Raw genomic sequence first — 13,313 nt, 5'->3', positions numbered from 1 at the left:
CCACATGTGAGACCCCATGCTTTCTTGCCCAGCAAAGTCTTGTGTTGAGTTAGGTGCACAAAGGACAAATACACATACATATCTATCTATTAAAAATATATTAAAAAATAAATAAAATAAAATATTTCTGTCTATCACAATCCTCAGAAACGACATATTCTAGAAAGGCAGCCACGTTGGTATGTTATAGCACCTTAAAAACTAACCTATGTGTGCATTGTGTCATAAGCTTGCATTGATAAGAACCAACAAGAGCAGCATTCAGAAGCCAGTGGGAGAATGTTCAGCTTTCCAGGACACAGTTTCTGACTCTAAGTCACCTTACTTCAGCCATAAAAAGGCAGTAGGAGTCTCAACTGGGCGAACTAGAATTAATTAGCAAATTTTATTCCCATCTATTAAATTAGGACTTAATCAGAACGGTGGATGAATAAAACCCACAGTTCTGATTAAGTCTGAATTAAGCAGCATGCTACTATGGGCATTAAATTAGTATATCAAATTAGGATTATGTAGCTAGAAAGCTGGCATTATCACCAACGATGGCTATTGGAATGGACTACTGTTTTTATCTTTTATAAATTTGGGTCCTGAACAGAAATGCCACAGGCTGACTGCAATTGCATCTCTTAGTACTGGTGGGAGGTGGTGGGGACAGTCCAAATGGAGCAGGCCCCAGTGCTGTTTTGCCTGCCTCACCACTCTCTCACAGGTTTCCTTTCGCCCTATGGGAGAGAGGGGGCAGTTCAACTGGAGCAGGCCCCAATTTTATCCCTGCTTCCCCCACTCTCCCTGTCACTCCCGCAGGGAAGTATGGTGTCTATTGGCCCTGTGGAGGAGAGGGGGTGATGCAACTGGAGCTGGGAAGAGAGGGGGCAATCCAATTGTCCCTACCTATCTCCCTATCTCCCTCCCTCTCCCTCACATACAGCATGTAGTGTCTGCCCGCATGGGGGGAGGGTGGCAGAGGAGACAGTCTGAGCAGAGTAGCCCTTCTTGCTGTCCTTGCCTCCACTGCCTTCCTAAATGACAGACAGGGTAATTATAGGTGGGGCACTATGTATAGGTTTACCTTGGGTCCTCACTCTGCACTCAGCTCTCACCTGTGGCTCCTAGAAGCTGTCAGCATGTGACAGCAGCCACATCCCAGAAACAGCTTCAACTGGCCAGCTAAACCAGGTAAAGGTAGCCAATGGGTCTCAAACAGTGTTAGAAACTCAGATAGATAAGCTAAACGGCACCTTAAATCTAGGTTACGGTTGCCTAACAGAATGTCTAGGCACCATTTCTTTTAAAAAATGAAATTATTATTACTATTATTATTATTATTTCTGTACCACTTTACATTTTAAAGAAAACATCTCAAGGTGTTCAACAACGCATTAAAACATCCAATAAAACTATCTAGAATAAAACAAATTCAAGCTCCCAGGAAAATATTTCAGATCCTTCTCTAAGGGACATTCTGCTTTCCCTATATTTATTTACTGACTTAATTTATAAAGCTGCTCCAGAGCAGAAGTACTCTAGGAAGCCAGTGTGGTGCAGTGGTTTAGAGTGTCAGACTAGGACCTGCGGGGGGGGGGTGTCTGGGTTCAAATCACCAGTCTTGAAGCTCACCAGGTGACCTTGGAGTCAGTCACAGCCTCTTCATTTACCTCATGGGGGTTTTGTAGGGATTAACTGAACCGTGGAGAACCGTGGACTCCTTGGAGAAAAAGATGGGATATAAATGCAATAAATAAACTCTTCTGCTGACCCGCTTAAGCAAGCTGAAGGGACCACCCAGATGGAGATGTTCATTGCCAACCTGGCATCCAGAGATCTCCAGAAGGTCGCAACTGGATCAGCACCAGTCGCAAAATATGCCTGGTGCATGGGGATTTTGAACACTTACCTAAGCCCCCTGCCCCTACTCTGACTACAGCCTGAGGGCCCCCCACCCAATCCCCCACAGGCCTTTACCGTTCCAGGACGTGCCCTTCCCACCCACCCCCTTGGCTGTTCAGCAACATGAAGAGCCTGCCTTGCTGCTGGCATGCAAGTTGATGGAACTGCCCAGCACACAGCGCTCCAGCTGTTCCTCCATGGCCAACACCCGCCGCACACCTTCCTCAAAGGCCACGGCCACATTGGTGTCGTCCTTGGCGCTTGTCTCCAGGTAGGGGTAGTTGCCGTGCTCCGTGCACCAGGCCCGGGCGTCTTCGGGCATCACCTGCCTCTCCAGCTTGTCCACCTTGTTGCCCAGCACCACAAAGGGGAAGCGCTCGGGGTCCTTCACGTTGGCGTAGCAGAGGAACTCCTTCTGCCAGTGGCCCAGGTTGTCAAAGCTCCGCTGGTCGTCCACGCTGAAGGTCAGCAGGCAGCAGTCGGCCCCCCGGTAGAAGGGGGTCCGCAGGCTCTTGAAGCGCTCCTGCCCGGCCGTGTCCCAAATCTGGAGGGTCACCAAGCGCCCGTCCACCTCCAGGTCCCGGTTGAGGAACTCCACGCCGATGGTGTGGAAAGCCTGCGAGTCAAACTTGTTGGTGACGTAGCGGTTCATGAGAGAGCTCTTCCCAACACCCCCATCGCCCAGGAGGATGACCTTCAGCAGCAGTGACTTCCCACTCATGACGGCAGCGGCAACGTCTAGAGGAAAAAGGCAGACTCCGTTAGTGGTGTTGGGATAGTAATAATTTTATTATTTGTACCCCGCCCATCCGACTGGGTTGCCCCAGCCACTCTGGTTGGCTTACAGCACATATAAAACATAGTAAAATATCAAACATTAAAAACTTCCTATAGGACTGCCTTCAGGTGTCTTCTGAAAGTTACATAGTTCTTTATCTCCATGACAGGGAAAGCACCACTATCAAAAAGGCCTTCTGCCTTGTTCCCTGTAACTTTGCTTCTCGCAGTGAGGGAACTGCCAGAAAACCCTCAGAGGACCTTAGTGTCTGGGATGAACAATGGGAGTGGAAATGCTCTTTCAAGTATAGTGGGCCAAGGCCGTTTAGGGCTTGAAAGGTAATCACCAGTGCTTTGAACTGCGCTCAGAAATGAACTGGGAGCCAGTGAATATCCTTTAGGACTGGTGTTATATGCTCCTGGCGGCCATATGACATCAAACATTAAAAACTTCCCTATACCTGCCTTCAGATGTCTTCTAAAAGTCAAACAGTTGTTGATCTGTTTTACATCTGGCTGGATGGCTCTCCGTCATGGATGCTTTAGTTGAGATTCCTGCATCGCAGGGGGTTAGACTAGAGGACCCTTAGTGTCCCAACTCTTAGGTTTCTATGACCTGGGCCCCTAGGAATTGGCTCCTATGCTCAGGGTAGCTAAAGCGTGGCAAACAGCATGGGTTTCTCTGAACCACACTCCTTCAGTGTAGGCTTGTGGTTTGCTGGTTCAGTTTTGGAAACTGGGAAAGGGCAGCTATGCTAGGTGGACATTGGTACTGTCTAAGTAAGCCAGTTGCCCCCATGTCATAGAATCATAGAACGGTAGAGCTGAAAGGGGCCACAAGGGTCACCTAGCCCAACCCCTTGCACTCCAGGAATCTTTTGCCCAACGTGGGGCTCGAACCCACAGCCCTAAGATTAAGAGTCTCATGCTCTACCGGGAACACAGCAGCAAGGGCAGAGAGCTGGTTAACTGCCCACCTGTTCCGTGGAGAGAGGAGTCCTGCCTCTGAGGGGGGGGGGGGGGCCTGGCTGATGCCACACACATGAATCACCAGCATCCCTGAAAGGCAAGGCAGGTCACTCAGCTTGTCGCACATCGCACACACACACAAACAGTGTTCCTATCGCTACCCACATTGTCTCCACATCACCTCTGGCTCAGTCATCTCATCTCCAGGTATGGCTAGAAAAGATTCCCTGCCTGAAACCCTAGACGGTTGCCAGTCAGTGCAGACAATAGTTGCCTTGGGGGATGACAGCTTCCAGCGTAATTATTGTTATATTTATTTATATCCCGTCTTTTTCTCTGATTCCAGGCAGTGTTAGAAACTCAGAAATATAAGCTAACTGTCAAATGGCACCTGAAACCTAGGTTCATAGAATCACAGAGTTGAAGGGTTGTCTAGTCCAAACCCCTGGAACGCAAGAATCATTGCGGAGGGTTGGACTAGACCAGGGGTCAGCAACCTGAGGCCCATGGGCCGGAAGTGGCCCGCAGAGGTCGTCTGAGCAGCCCACGAGCCACCCCCGATCCGAGCAGCCCGCTTGCGTGCTGCGCTAAACCGGCGCAGTGCAGCACGGGGGCTCACTTCTGCAGCGCTGAAAATCGCGTCTGTGCATGTGCAGACGCCGAAAATCGCAGGCGCGTATGCAATCCGGCCCATGGAGGGATCTCCGCAGGACTGATCTGGCCCAGGCAAGATAAACCTTGGTGACCCCTGGACTAGACCGTTGGGTTACAGTTGCCTAACAGAATGTCTAGGTGTCATGTTTTTTTTACCATACAATTTATTATTATTATTATTATTATTATTATTATTATTAATTTCATTTCTGTACCGCTTTACATTTTAAAGAAGACATCTCAAAGTGGTCGACAACACATTAAAACATCCAATCTAGCCATCCAGAATAAAACAAATTCAAGCTCCCAGGAAAATATTTCAGATCCTTCTCTAAGGACATTCTGCTTTCCCCATATTTATTTACCAACTTAATTTGTAAAGCTGCCCCAGAGCAAAAGAACTCTAGGAAGCCAGTGTGGTGTAGTGGTTAGAGTATCAGACTGGGACCTGGGGAGGTCTGGGTTCAAATCCCCACTCAAGTCTTGAAGCTCACTGGGTGACCTTTGAGTCAAACCTCTTCACTTACCTCACAGGGTTGTTGTAGGGATTAGCTGAGGAGAGGGGGGGTGAACCGTGGACTCCTTGGAGAAAAAGGTGGGATATAAATGCAACACACACTGCCCACGCTGCTAACACAGTGGTTTGACTTTACCCCTGGAGGTGCACTCCACTGTATAGACCCCACAGAAGGTTCAATGGTCTATCATCCCCTCCTCACCCCTCACTCCTCAAAAATGTTAATTCCCTTTGTCAGATCATTTTCATAGTTTCAAAATCCCGTGAAGCAAACAAAAACTGTACAAAACCACCCAAAAGTCACAGCACTGTAATACTTTATTAGAACAACACAAAATATCACAAAGTTGCAGTGCAGGAAAAGTTTGTGTCTTAAGCTTGTTATACATGTCCAGCGTCTTCAAACACCCCTCCCCTATCCAGTTTGCTCAACAGCTAACCTGATGAAAAGTTATGAAGAACTTGAAATATTGGCTTTGTGACATTTTGACTTGCCCTAACCAAGGTATGGCTGGTCAAGTATGACCACACTACCTGCAGCTTTTGGATTCTTTCCTTCTGGAAGTTACTCTGCAGGGACTTTAATGTGGACTAGAGAAAGATACTTGTCTGTAGAACTATTCTCAAGCAATTACTGGGGTGGGGGTGGGGAATGTGTGACTGCAACCTTTGTACAGCCTTCAGGGGTAAGTAATCAATCATGAAGTCTAGAGAGGTTAAAGAGGCATGAATAATTATTGTTCTGCCTTTGATCCTTACTATAGATTCAGTCTTATCAGCTCGTAACCTACACCACTTCCGGAAAGTCTGTGTACAATAATGGATGCAGAAGCACCCCAAACTGCAAACCTACATAACTAAGGAGCCTGAATCCTATGTTATTGGTGAACTCAATAAATGGGTATCACCACAAACTTCTATTCCAGTATTGTCTGGATTGACACAAGGTTTTTGAGATTCTGTTCCTGATACAGACAACTAAGAAAAAGAGAGGTGAACTGCTGAATGCAGTAGAACATTACTGGGAAGGTTCTCAACAGATGACAACAGTTTCTCATCATTACTTCCACGAGTTACCTACCAGAAAATAGCAAGCCACTGAAAATACACACCTGGAACATTTGTCAGGTTCTGCACTTTCACCAATACCTTGTTATAAATTCAATTATTGGTCACTGATAAAATGCACAGCCATGTAACAATATCATAAACCAGTCTGGAAACTGTATTGGCACATACTAAGAAGTCAAGTGCCGTTCAGGTTCACTAGTTGTTGTTGGCATCTGTCTGTCTCTTTGAGAAATACCCCAAACCACAAAAGACTGGCTTGGCAGTAGGGATTAATCTAAGAATTGGCAAAGCCTCCATTCAGCAAGCCTGTCATTCAGCTGCTTAGGGACACGTTAGGAACTCAAGCAAACCAGTTTTCTCTTACCATTTCCACATCCCCAACTGACACTTTAAAAATTCCATGAAATCTGAAAGCCAATGAGCATACAGCCTGGTTGGACCATTTAGGAGGGAGCAAATGCTTAATTTGCTCACTGCCAAATTTATAGCCCCCAGAATAATGAAAGTTTGACACTGGAAATAATAATATGTACCTGAACTTGACCAAAGGTTGTTTTGCTGTCTATTTCCTGGTAAAAACTGTTATGTACAAATGCCTTGAATTTTGCAACTCTTCACTATGACATGCACATCTCCAAATGGCATAATGAACAACTATTGGCAAAATTGTTCCTCACATATATAGATAAGAAGAAACTAAAAATTCGCTGTGCAAATCAATATTAAAGCTGATTATACTAAGTTTATAGTATGTTGGGTAAGAAATGTCAAGCCTTGATTTAATTGTTCAGCAATATTTGTTTGTAATGCAACATCTTTCTTTAGTGTTGTGGTTAGACTTGGGCCTGGGAGACCTGGGTTCAAATCACTCAGCTACGAAGCTCAACTTGTGCTATTCACCTTCACTCTGCCTAACCTACATTACATGGTTGTTTTGAGGAGAGAATGGGGAGAGAACCATGTGTGTCAGGTTGAGAAAGATAGAAATGTATTGTAGTTGTTTTTTTAAAATGAAACTTGCTATGCACATTCAAACCTATATTTCAAGTTCTGAAACAGAATAAATACACCTGCTCAGCGGAAACTTACCGTATTTTTCGCTCTATAAGACGCACCAGACCACAAGACGCACCTAGTTTTTGGAGGAGGAAAACAAGAAAAAAAATATTCTGAATCTCAGAAGCCAGAACAGCAAGAGGGATTGCTGTGCAGTGAAAGCAGCAATCCCTCTTGCTGTTCTGGCTTCTGGGATAGCTGCACAGTCTGCATTCGCTCCATAAGATGCACACACATTTCCCCTTACTTTTTAGGAGGGAAAAAGTGAGTCTTATAGAGCAAAAAATACGGTATGTTAAATACCTTCTTGCCAATAAAGATCAAGCCTGTTGTGAAATTCTGTTTTATAGCAACGAGGAGAAGACAGGCTGTGGTGACAGTGATGGCCGGGGAATCAGTACCAATTTTAATCTATGGATTATTTTTAATGTAAATAAATTTATAGGGATTTTTAAATTACATCCGCTTTCTCATGCGGATGTGGCATATGTTGTTATTGTTGTTAACTTTGCTGTCTGGTCTTTGTTTTTGAGAGAAGAAAAAATATTTAAAACAGATAAACTGTATTTAGTCAATAATAGTTTCACTTACAAAAGAAGCCTGTGTGGTAGATAATTTGATTCAATTTTATTATTCCAATGTGTAGTCTCTTGAATTATACTGTTTACTAGTTATAGTTTGCACACATTGAGATCGTACACATGAAACAATCACCTTCAGAATACAATATTACTTTCTTAACTAGAGGCATTCTTTATTACCTGTCCTCCTCTGCTTTTTCTTTGATATGGCCTTTGTGTGATCAAGATGGAAAAAGCATGCTGTCAATACTTACCACACAGCCTTCACTGTCTATCAAATGATTTTTGCTATTCCTATGCTAGAAACGCTTACAAGGAAACAAGAGTCTCCAATTAATTATGTTTATTAATAAAACATGTATGTACTTCACTTTTTAGCTGTTGTTTTTTAACCACACAAGACAGCCATCTAGGCAGTTTGTATACTAGGACTACTGAGGCAGACAGTAATAAATCTTCTGGTTGGAATACTTCCAGTTCAACAAAACGTGTTAGTGAACTACATTGGGTCTGCGACAGAACGTTGCACTATTGAGTGCTTTTGTTCAATATTTCAGTCCATTCCATCACTCTGTTTTGTTTTCTGTGTGTCCTCCCCCCATCAGATAGTGTTCTGCTGCCACTGAGCACGCTCAGTTCTTATTGAACTCTTTATAGAGGGGGGCAGCCATTTAAAGGTAAAAGGACCCCTGACCATTAGGTCCAGTCGTGACCGACTCTGGGGTTGCGGCGCTCATCTCGCTTTATTGGCTAAGGGAGCCGGCGTCCAGCTTCCGGGTCATGTGGCCAGCATGACAAAGACACTTCTGGCGAACCAGAGCAGCGCATGGAAATGCCGTTTACCTTCCCGCCTGGAGCGGTACCTATTTATCTACTTGCACTTTGACGTGCTTTTGAACTGCTTGGTTGGCAGGAGCAGGGACCGAGCGACGGGAGCTCACCCCGTCGTGGGGATTCAAACCGCCAACCTTCTGATCGGCAAGTCCTAGGCTCTGTGGTTTAACCCACAGTGCCACCCGCGTCCCATTTGCTTCCCCTCTTAATGTTTTTTGTTTTCTGCTTCTGCAACCTCAGGGTTTTCCCACAAACATGCTAGTAACTCTTCATTGTACTTGGATTTTATTGTTTTGGCTATGTAAGGACCAGCACTCAGAACCAAGATGACTATTGCCAAGAAAATGGCTTTCCTACTTCAGCCTGTGTAAAAGCTGGTCTCTGCAAGAGTTTCCCCCCATTAACTGGATTTGTTTCATCAAGTTGGAGCGCCTATGCTAGTTTGTGCTACTGTGCTTCAAGGCCAAAGCCGTAACAGGCTAATCGGGAAGTGATTTCAGCTGTGAGAAGTCTGTGAGAATGAACACAGACCAGAGCCAGAAGTTTCTAGCTACCAAGCCTTTTGACTGGTCCTGGGGATCCATTGTAGCTGTTATGCTTTGTACTACTGCTATTTTTACTTCATTTTTACCCTATCCCTTTTAAATAAACCCACCTCATTTAAAACTGGTGTCTGCCTGTTTAGGTAAAGTCTTGGTACTGTATCTGGCCCTAACCTCTTGGTTATATGATACTGAATAAGCTGGTAACCTAAGGCTTAGGAAGCAGAATCTGGTTTTTAACTTTTGCTTCTCTGGAATCTTAGAGGTGTCTGGTAAGCTATGGGAGTCTCCTGGCCCAGGTTGGTTGGGCTTAAGGAGTAGTGGCAGTGTACTACCTGGCAGGGTTGGCTTTAGACACCATTTGTACCAATAAGAGCTGATTCCTGGGATTTGGGGTCTAGGTTTTGACAACTATTAGTATATACAAGCATGCAATATAGCGTTGAAGTGTAAAACTTCTGTTCAGGATTTCAGCCACTCCATTCCATTTCCTTCCCTCTGGTTTTCCATTCCCTCAGCCCCAAAAGTTCAGTCAGCAGTCTGTGCCCACTGAGCACACACAGTTCTCAGTGGATTGTTTTGGGCAGCTCTCACTTCCATCCCTGGCAATATTTATAAATAGCTTCTCAGTGTGAAACATGAAATGACCTATCTAGACATTATGTGGGTTCCTTCTACTCCTTCCATATTGTGCATTTCTTCCTTGCACTGTTGTGTTCTGGTGCTGCTCGCAGGCTTCTGGTTGGCCACTATGAGAAAAGGATGCTGGAGCAGGTAGGCCATTGGCCTCACCCAGCAGGGCTATTCTTGGGTTCCTTCATCCTTCTTATCCAGGCATTTCACTCCATTCCCCCTCCCCCACAACTGTCAGGTTCCCCCCCCCCCAAAAAAAACCAGTCAGCATTTCATGGGTACTAGCCATGCTCAGCCTTCACTAAGCTATTACTAGAATATTCTCCCCACATATTTTCTGTCCTTCTGCAAACTGCAGGGTTACCCCATGTCTGCTTATAACACCCTCTTGTGCAGAGGAGGTGTGGTTCTGGTTGGTTTAGATTCATTTAGATTTCCTGCTGACAGATCAGCAGAGATCGTGGTATAGAATCCAGGCAATGGGCAATGTATATTTTTTTACACTGGTATGCCCTCCACCCCCTTGGCATTTATTTATTTCCCACCTTTTTCTCTAAGGAGCCTAAGGTAGCGCACATGGTTCTCCTGCTCCCCATGTAATCCCACAACGAATCTGTGAGGTACACTAGGCTAAGGCTGGGTCACTGAGTGGCCAAACGTCACCTGGTGAGCTTCATGGCCAAGTGGGGATTTGAACCCTGGTCTCCTAGTCCACCACTCTAACCGCTCAACCACACTGACTCTCTGTTACAAAGATGCGCACACACCCATCATCTCTGGCAGGTATCCTCAAAAGAGTCCCTCAAATGCATCATATCCTTTCCTCAAGAAAAATCTGCCTATACAGATATTTCAGAGTAGTTGGAAGTGTTGATATGGAAAAGTGGGGACCTGGAATCTAAAAATCAACTACTGCCAAGTAGTAACATATAACAGGAATCCATTTACACTTTATCATGCATGCACCTGAGTGGGCAAACATCATGCTAGAATGGTCCCCTTTTCTCTGATAGGCACTAAGTGTGCACAATAGGAACTGCTTTCCCCTGACTTCATCTCCACACCAGGGGAAGCTGGAAGAAAGCTGCTTCCGTTGTATTCAAACTAGAATGCACTCAAGAAAAAGGAGCCACCTTAGGTATTGAGGTCATGTAAAAGTAAGGGTCAGATCTTCGTATACAGTAAACGCATTAATACACATATACAGATTCTTCATCAACAGCTTGACTGGTTTTAGGTATGGGCCACATGAAGGCAGCCTTGTGGAGAATCAGGAAAGGCAATAACATTTGCAGACCATGACATAGAAACAAAGTCACAACAAGGTGTAACTCCATTGGTATATCTTTTAAGATAAACTTTTATCCCTGAAAAGTTACAGCTATGTACATCCTTAAAATAAAACCCCTGGCCAATTTGCACCCATTCATTACTACTAATGAGTTTATGAAATGGAAAAATGTTCTGCCCCATATCACTGGGAAAGAGATTTGTATAGTATTTTTAAAACAGGATACCAGAATCTTTGACACATTTTACACCACAAAACTTACAATCTCTCTTTGTGGAAGAACTCTTATAAATGACTTAACCTTCAACCTTCTAATGAGAATTATTTCCTGGGTGAGACTTTAAGTGGTTTGCATCTGCTTAGGTCTGTGGTTAATCTGGAAACAAAGGAATTCACAGTTAAACCATGTGTCTCAAGTTAGCTAGCATTTATATGGAATTACATAAATGTGCACATAAAAATGATATAAAAACAAGAAGTCTTGTAACACCTTAAAGACTGAGGCTGCATTCACATGGCAGTTTATTCTATTTTCATGCCTTTTCCCTTTAAGTTCCACATTACATGTGAGCTTTCACAAGACATAAAAGTCACTTCTGGAACTATAGTGGAATATAGGACAAGATTCGTGCTCATTTCCACATTATTTGCTTCCAGAAAAAAAATCCATTTGCAAATAATATGGAAATAAATGCTAAACCTGCACAATTTTCCACTACAGCCCTGGAACCATCTTTCACATGGTGTGAAAGCTCAGATATACTGTAATGTGGAAATTAACAGCTAAAGAAAACTAGTGAAAATGGAACCAACTGCTATGTGAATGCAGCCAAAATTTATTATTACAAGGAAAGTTTTTGTGGACTAACTTATTCTCCATCTTCAAGGTGCCATGGGAGTTCTTGTTGTGCTTGCTGCTACAGACCAGATTGACCATCCTTCTATAAAGTACAAGTTAGAGAAAATAACCAGCAAACAGAATACGGTTTGGGGGCTGAATCACCTCCACTCTATACTAGCCCTATTGAGACCGCTAAGAACACAAGAACAGTCTGCTGGTTCAGGCGGATGGTCCATCTAGTCCAGCCTCCTGTTCTCATTGTGGCCCAACTAGAAGCCTGTGGGAAACCAGCAAGCAGGATTCAAGCACAGGAGCCCTCTCCCCTCCTGCGATTTCCAGCAACTGTTATTCAGAAGCACTGCCATGAAGGCAGAGCTAATAGGCATCCATAGCTCTCTCTCCTCCATAAATCTGTCTCATCTTGCCATCTCGGTTGTTGGCCATCGCTGTCTCCTGTGGGAGAGAGTTCCATAGTTTAACCCTGAGCTTTTGCACGAAGAAGTACTTCCTTTTATCCGTCCTGAATCTCCCAACGCTCAGCTTCACCGGCTGCCCGCGGTGCCACGAGGGAAGCAAACGTTTCTCTCTCCCCTTTCTCCACGCCTTCGTACCCTTTCCCCACCGTGCTGCCTCCTCGCTCGCCTTTCCTCTTAAACGGCTAAATCCTGGGCGCGGCTGCCTCAGTTAAGCGGAACTTTGTCCCGCTTCTTCCCCGCATGTCTCCCTGGCAAGCTGCTGCCATGGCAAGGGCGGGAACCGTTCCCGCCATGAGGCGAAGGAAAGGAAAGGTCGACTTTCCTCCTTTCATCTCCTCAGCGCTTCCCCCCAACCAGAGACACAACGAGGCTCCTGACAGGCTCCTTCTCTAAGCAAAAGAGGCCCTCTTCCACGCGCGAGCCGAGAGGGAAGAGAAGGAGGCTCCCGACACCGCCCCCTCGGCTGCCATTTTCCCCACACGGGCCCAGCAGGCCCCGCCTCAGGGCGGTTGTGCGGCGAGGGAAAAGGAGGAGCGACGCGAAGCCGCTTCGAGAGGACGGCGCCGGAAGCTGCACTACAAGGCCTCAGCCGGCCTGAAGAACGCACGAGCGGCGTCGGCGTCGCCTGAGGAGCCGGCCGCCGCTGCTCTCCCCCTGGCGCCTGTTCCGTCTTCCTTTCCCGCTGGGGGCCCTGCGGTGAGTAACGGCTTCACGGGGCTCCCCTGCTCGGGCGGGGAAGGGGAGCCGCCGGCCCCTGCTCCTCCACCCCCTACTCCTCGTGGCAACCCGCGTTGCGAGCATCCCGGCGTTGCTGTTCGCTTGCGTTACCTTTTGCTTACACGGGTGTCTAGGCGGCTTCTCACGTGACGACGGTGCGCTCGGCTCGTCCCCCCTGAGCCATCCGCATGGCAGGGAGCGCGGGCCTGAGAGGGTCGCTTTCGCGTCTGGCTTGCTTGCTTGCCCGCACGTGGGGAACCTTCTCCAGCTGCCTTGTTTTGTGTGGGGAGTGGCTTCGCACGTGACGGCGGCTCGCTTTTTCCCGTATGCGCAGCTCCCTCCATGTTGGGTGCTTAGACGCACTTGGACGTGGAAGTAAATCCCGGTCCTTGAGGGTATGTTCCCACGGAACGACGAGTGACCCCGGGTCTAAGGTTGATGATGGCAGCTTCAGATCTTGAGAG

At 46.2% G+C, this 13,313-nt stretch overlaps 2 protein-coding genes across 6 annotated transcripts in view; one reads left to right on the top strand and one right to left on the bottom strand.

Moving 5' to 3' along the window:
• Positions 1 to 13,313, top strand: part of USPL1 (ubiquitin specific peptidase like 1) — a 362,686-nt gene that overhangs the window by 333,118 nt on the left and 16,255 nt on the right. The window contains exon 1 of one of the 3 annotated variants that reach the window (XM_083609023.1): positions 12,635 to 12,828. The exons of 1 other annotated variant lie outside the window; for it this stretch is intronic. The gene's annotated coding sequence lies outside the window, so the exon portion shown is untranslated. Of the gene's footprint in view, positions 1 to 12,634; positions 12,829 to 13,313 lie in introns of those variants that run through there. One more of the 3 variants, XM_083609022.1, reaches the window with a different exon arrangement.
• On the bottom strand, positions 82 to 13,109 carry LOC310760558 (ras-related protein Rab-9B-like). 3 transcript variants are annotated; one of them, XM_083609313.1, is made up of 4 exons: positions 12,961 to 12,984; positions 11,078 to 11,191; positions 3,645 to 3,726; positions 82 to 2,628 (listed from the first exon to the last, which is right to left on the bottom strand). In XM_083609313.1, the coding sequence occupies exons 3-4, from the start codon at positions 3,709 to 3,711 to the stop codon at positions 2,006 to 2,008; spliced, it is 690 nt and encodes a 229-aa protein (XP_083465439.1). In that variant the 5' UTR covers positions 3,712 to 3,726; positions 11,078 to 11,191; positions 12,961 to 12,984; the 3' UTR covers positions 82 to 2,005. The 3 variants fall into 3 exon arrangements, with proteins under 3 accessions (XP_083465439.1, XP_083465440.1, XP_083465441.1); XM_083609314.1 differs by lacking the exon at positions 12,961 to 12,984 and adding an exon at positions 11,685 to 12,627 and having other exon boundaries at positions 1,967 to 2,628; XM_083609315.1 differs by lacking the exons at positions 3,645 to 3,726; positions 11,078 to 11,191 and having other exon boundaries at positions 1,971 to 2,628; positions 12,961 to 13,109.

This window comes from Podarcis filfolensis (genome assembly GCF_964270895.1).
Source record: "Podarcis filfolensis genome assembly, chromosome: 4".
In the NCBI taxonomy this organism is placed as follows: domain Eukaryota; kingdom Metazoa; phylum Chordata; class Lepidosauria; order Squamata; family Lacertidae; genus Podarcis; species Podarcis filfolensis.
This window is presented reverse-complemented; position numbering and strand designations above follow the sequence as displayed.

Bases quoted from the DNA above. Each gene is read 5' to 3' on its own strand.
- LOC310760558 (XM_083609313.1), bottom strand. From the start codon at position 3,711: ATGTGTGTGGCATCAGCCAGGCCCCCCCCCCCCCCTCAGAGGCAGGAC. The intron at 2,629-3,644 runs GTGGGCAGTTAA...TTTTTCCTCTAG, and splicing joins CTCCTCTCTCCACGGAACAG to ACGTTGCCGCTGCCGTCATG.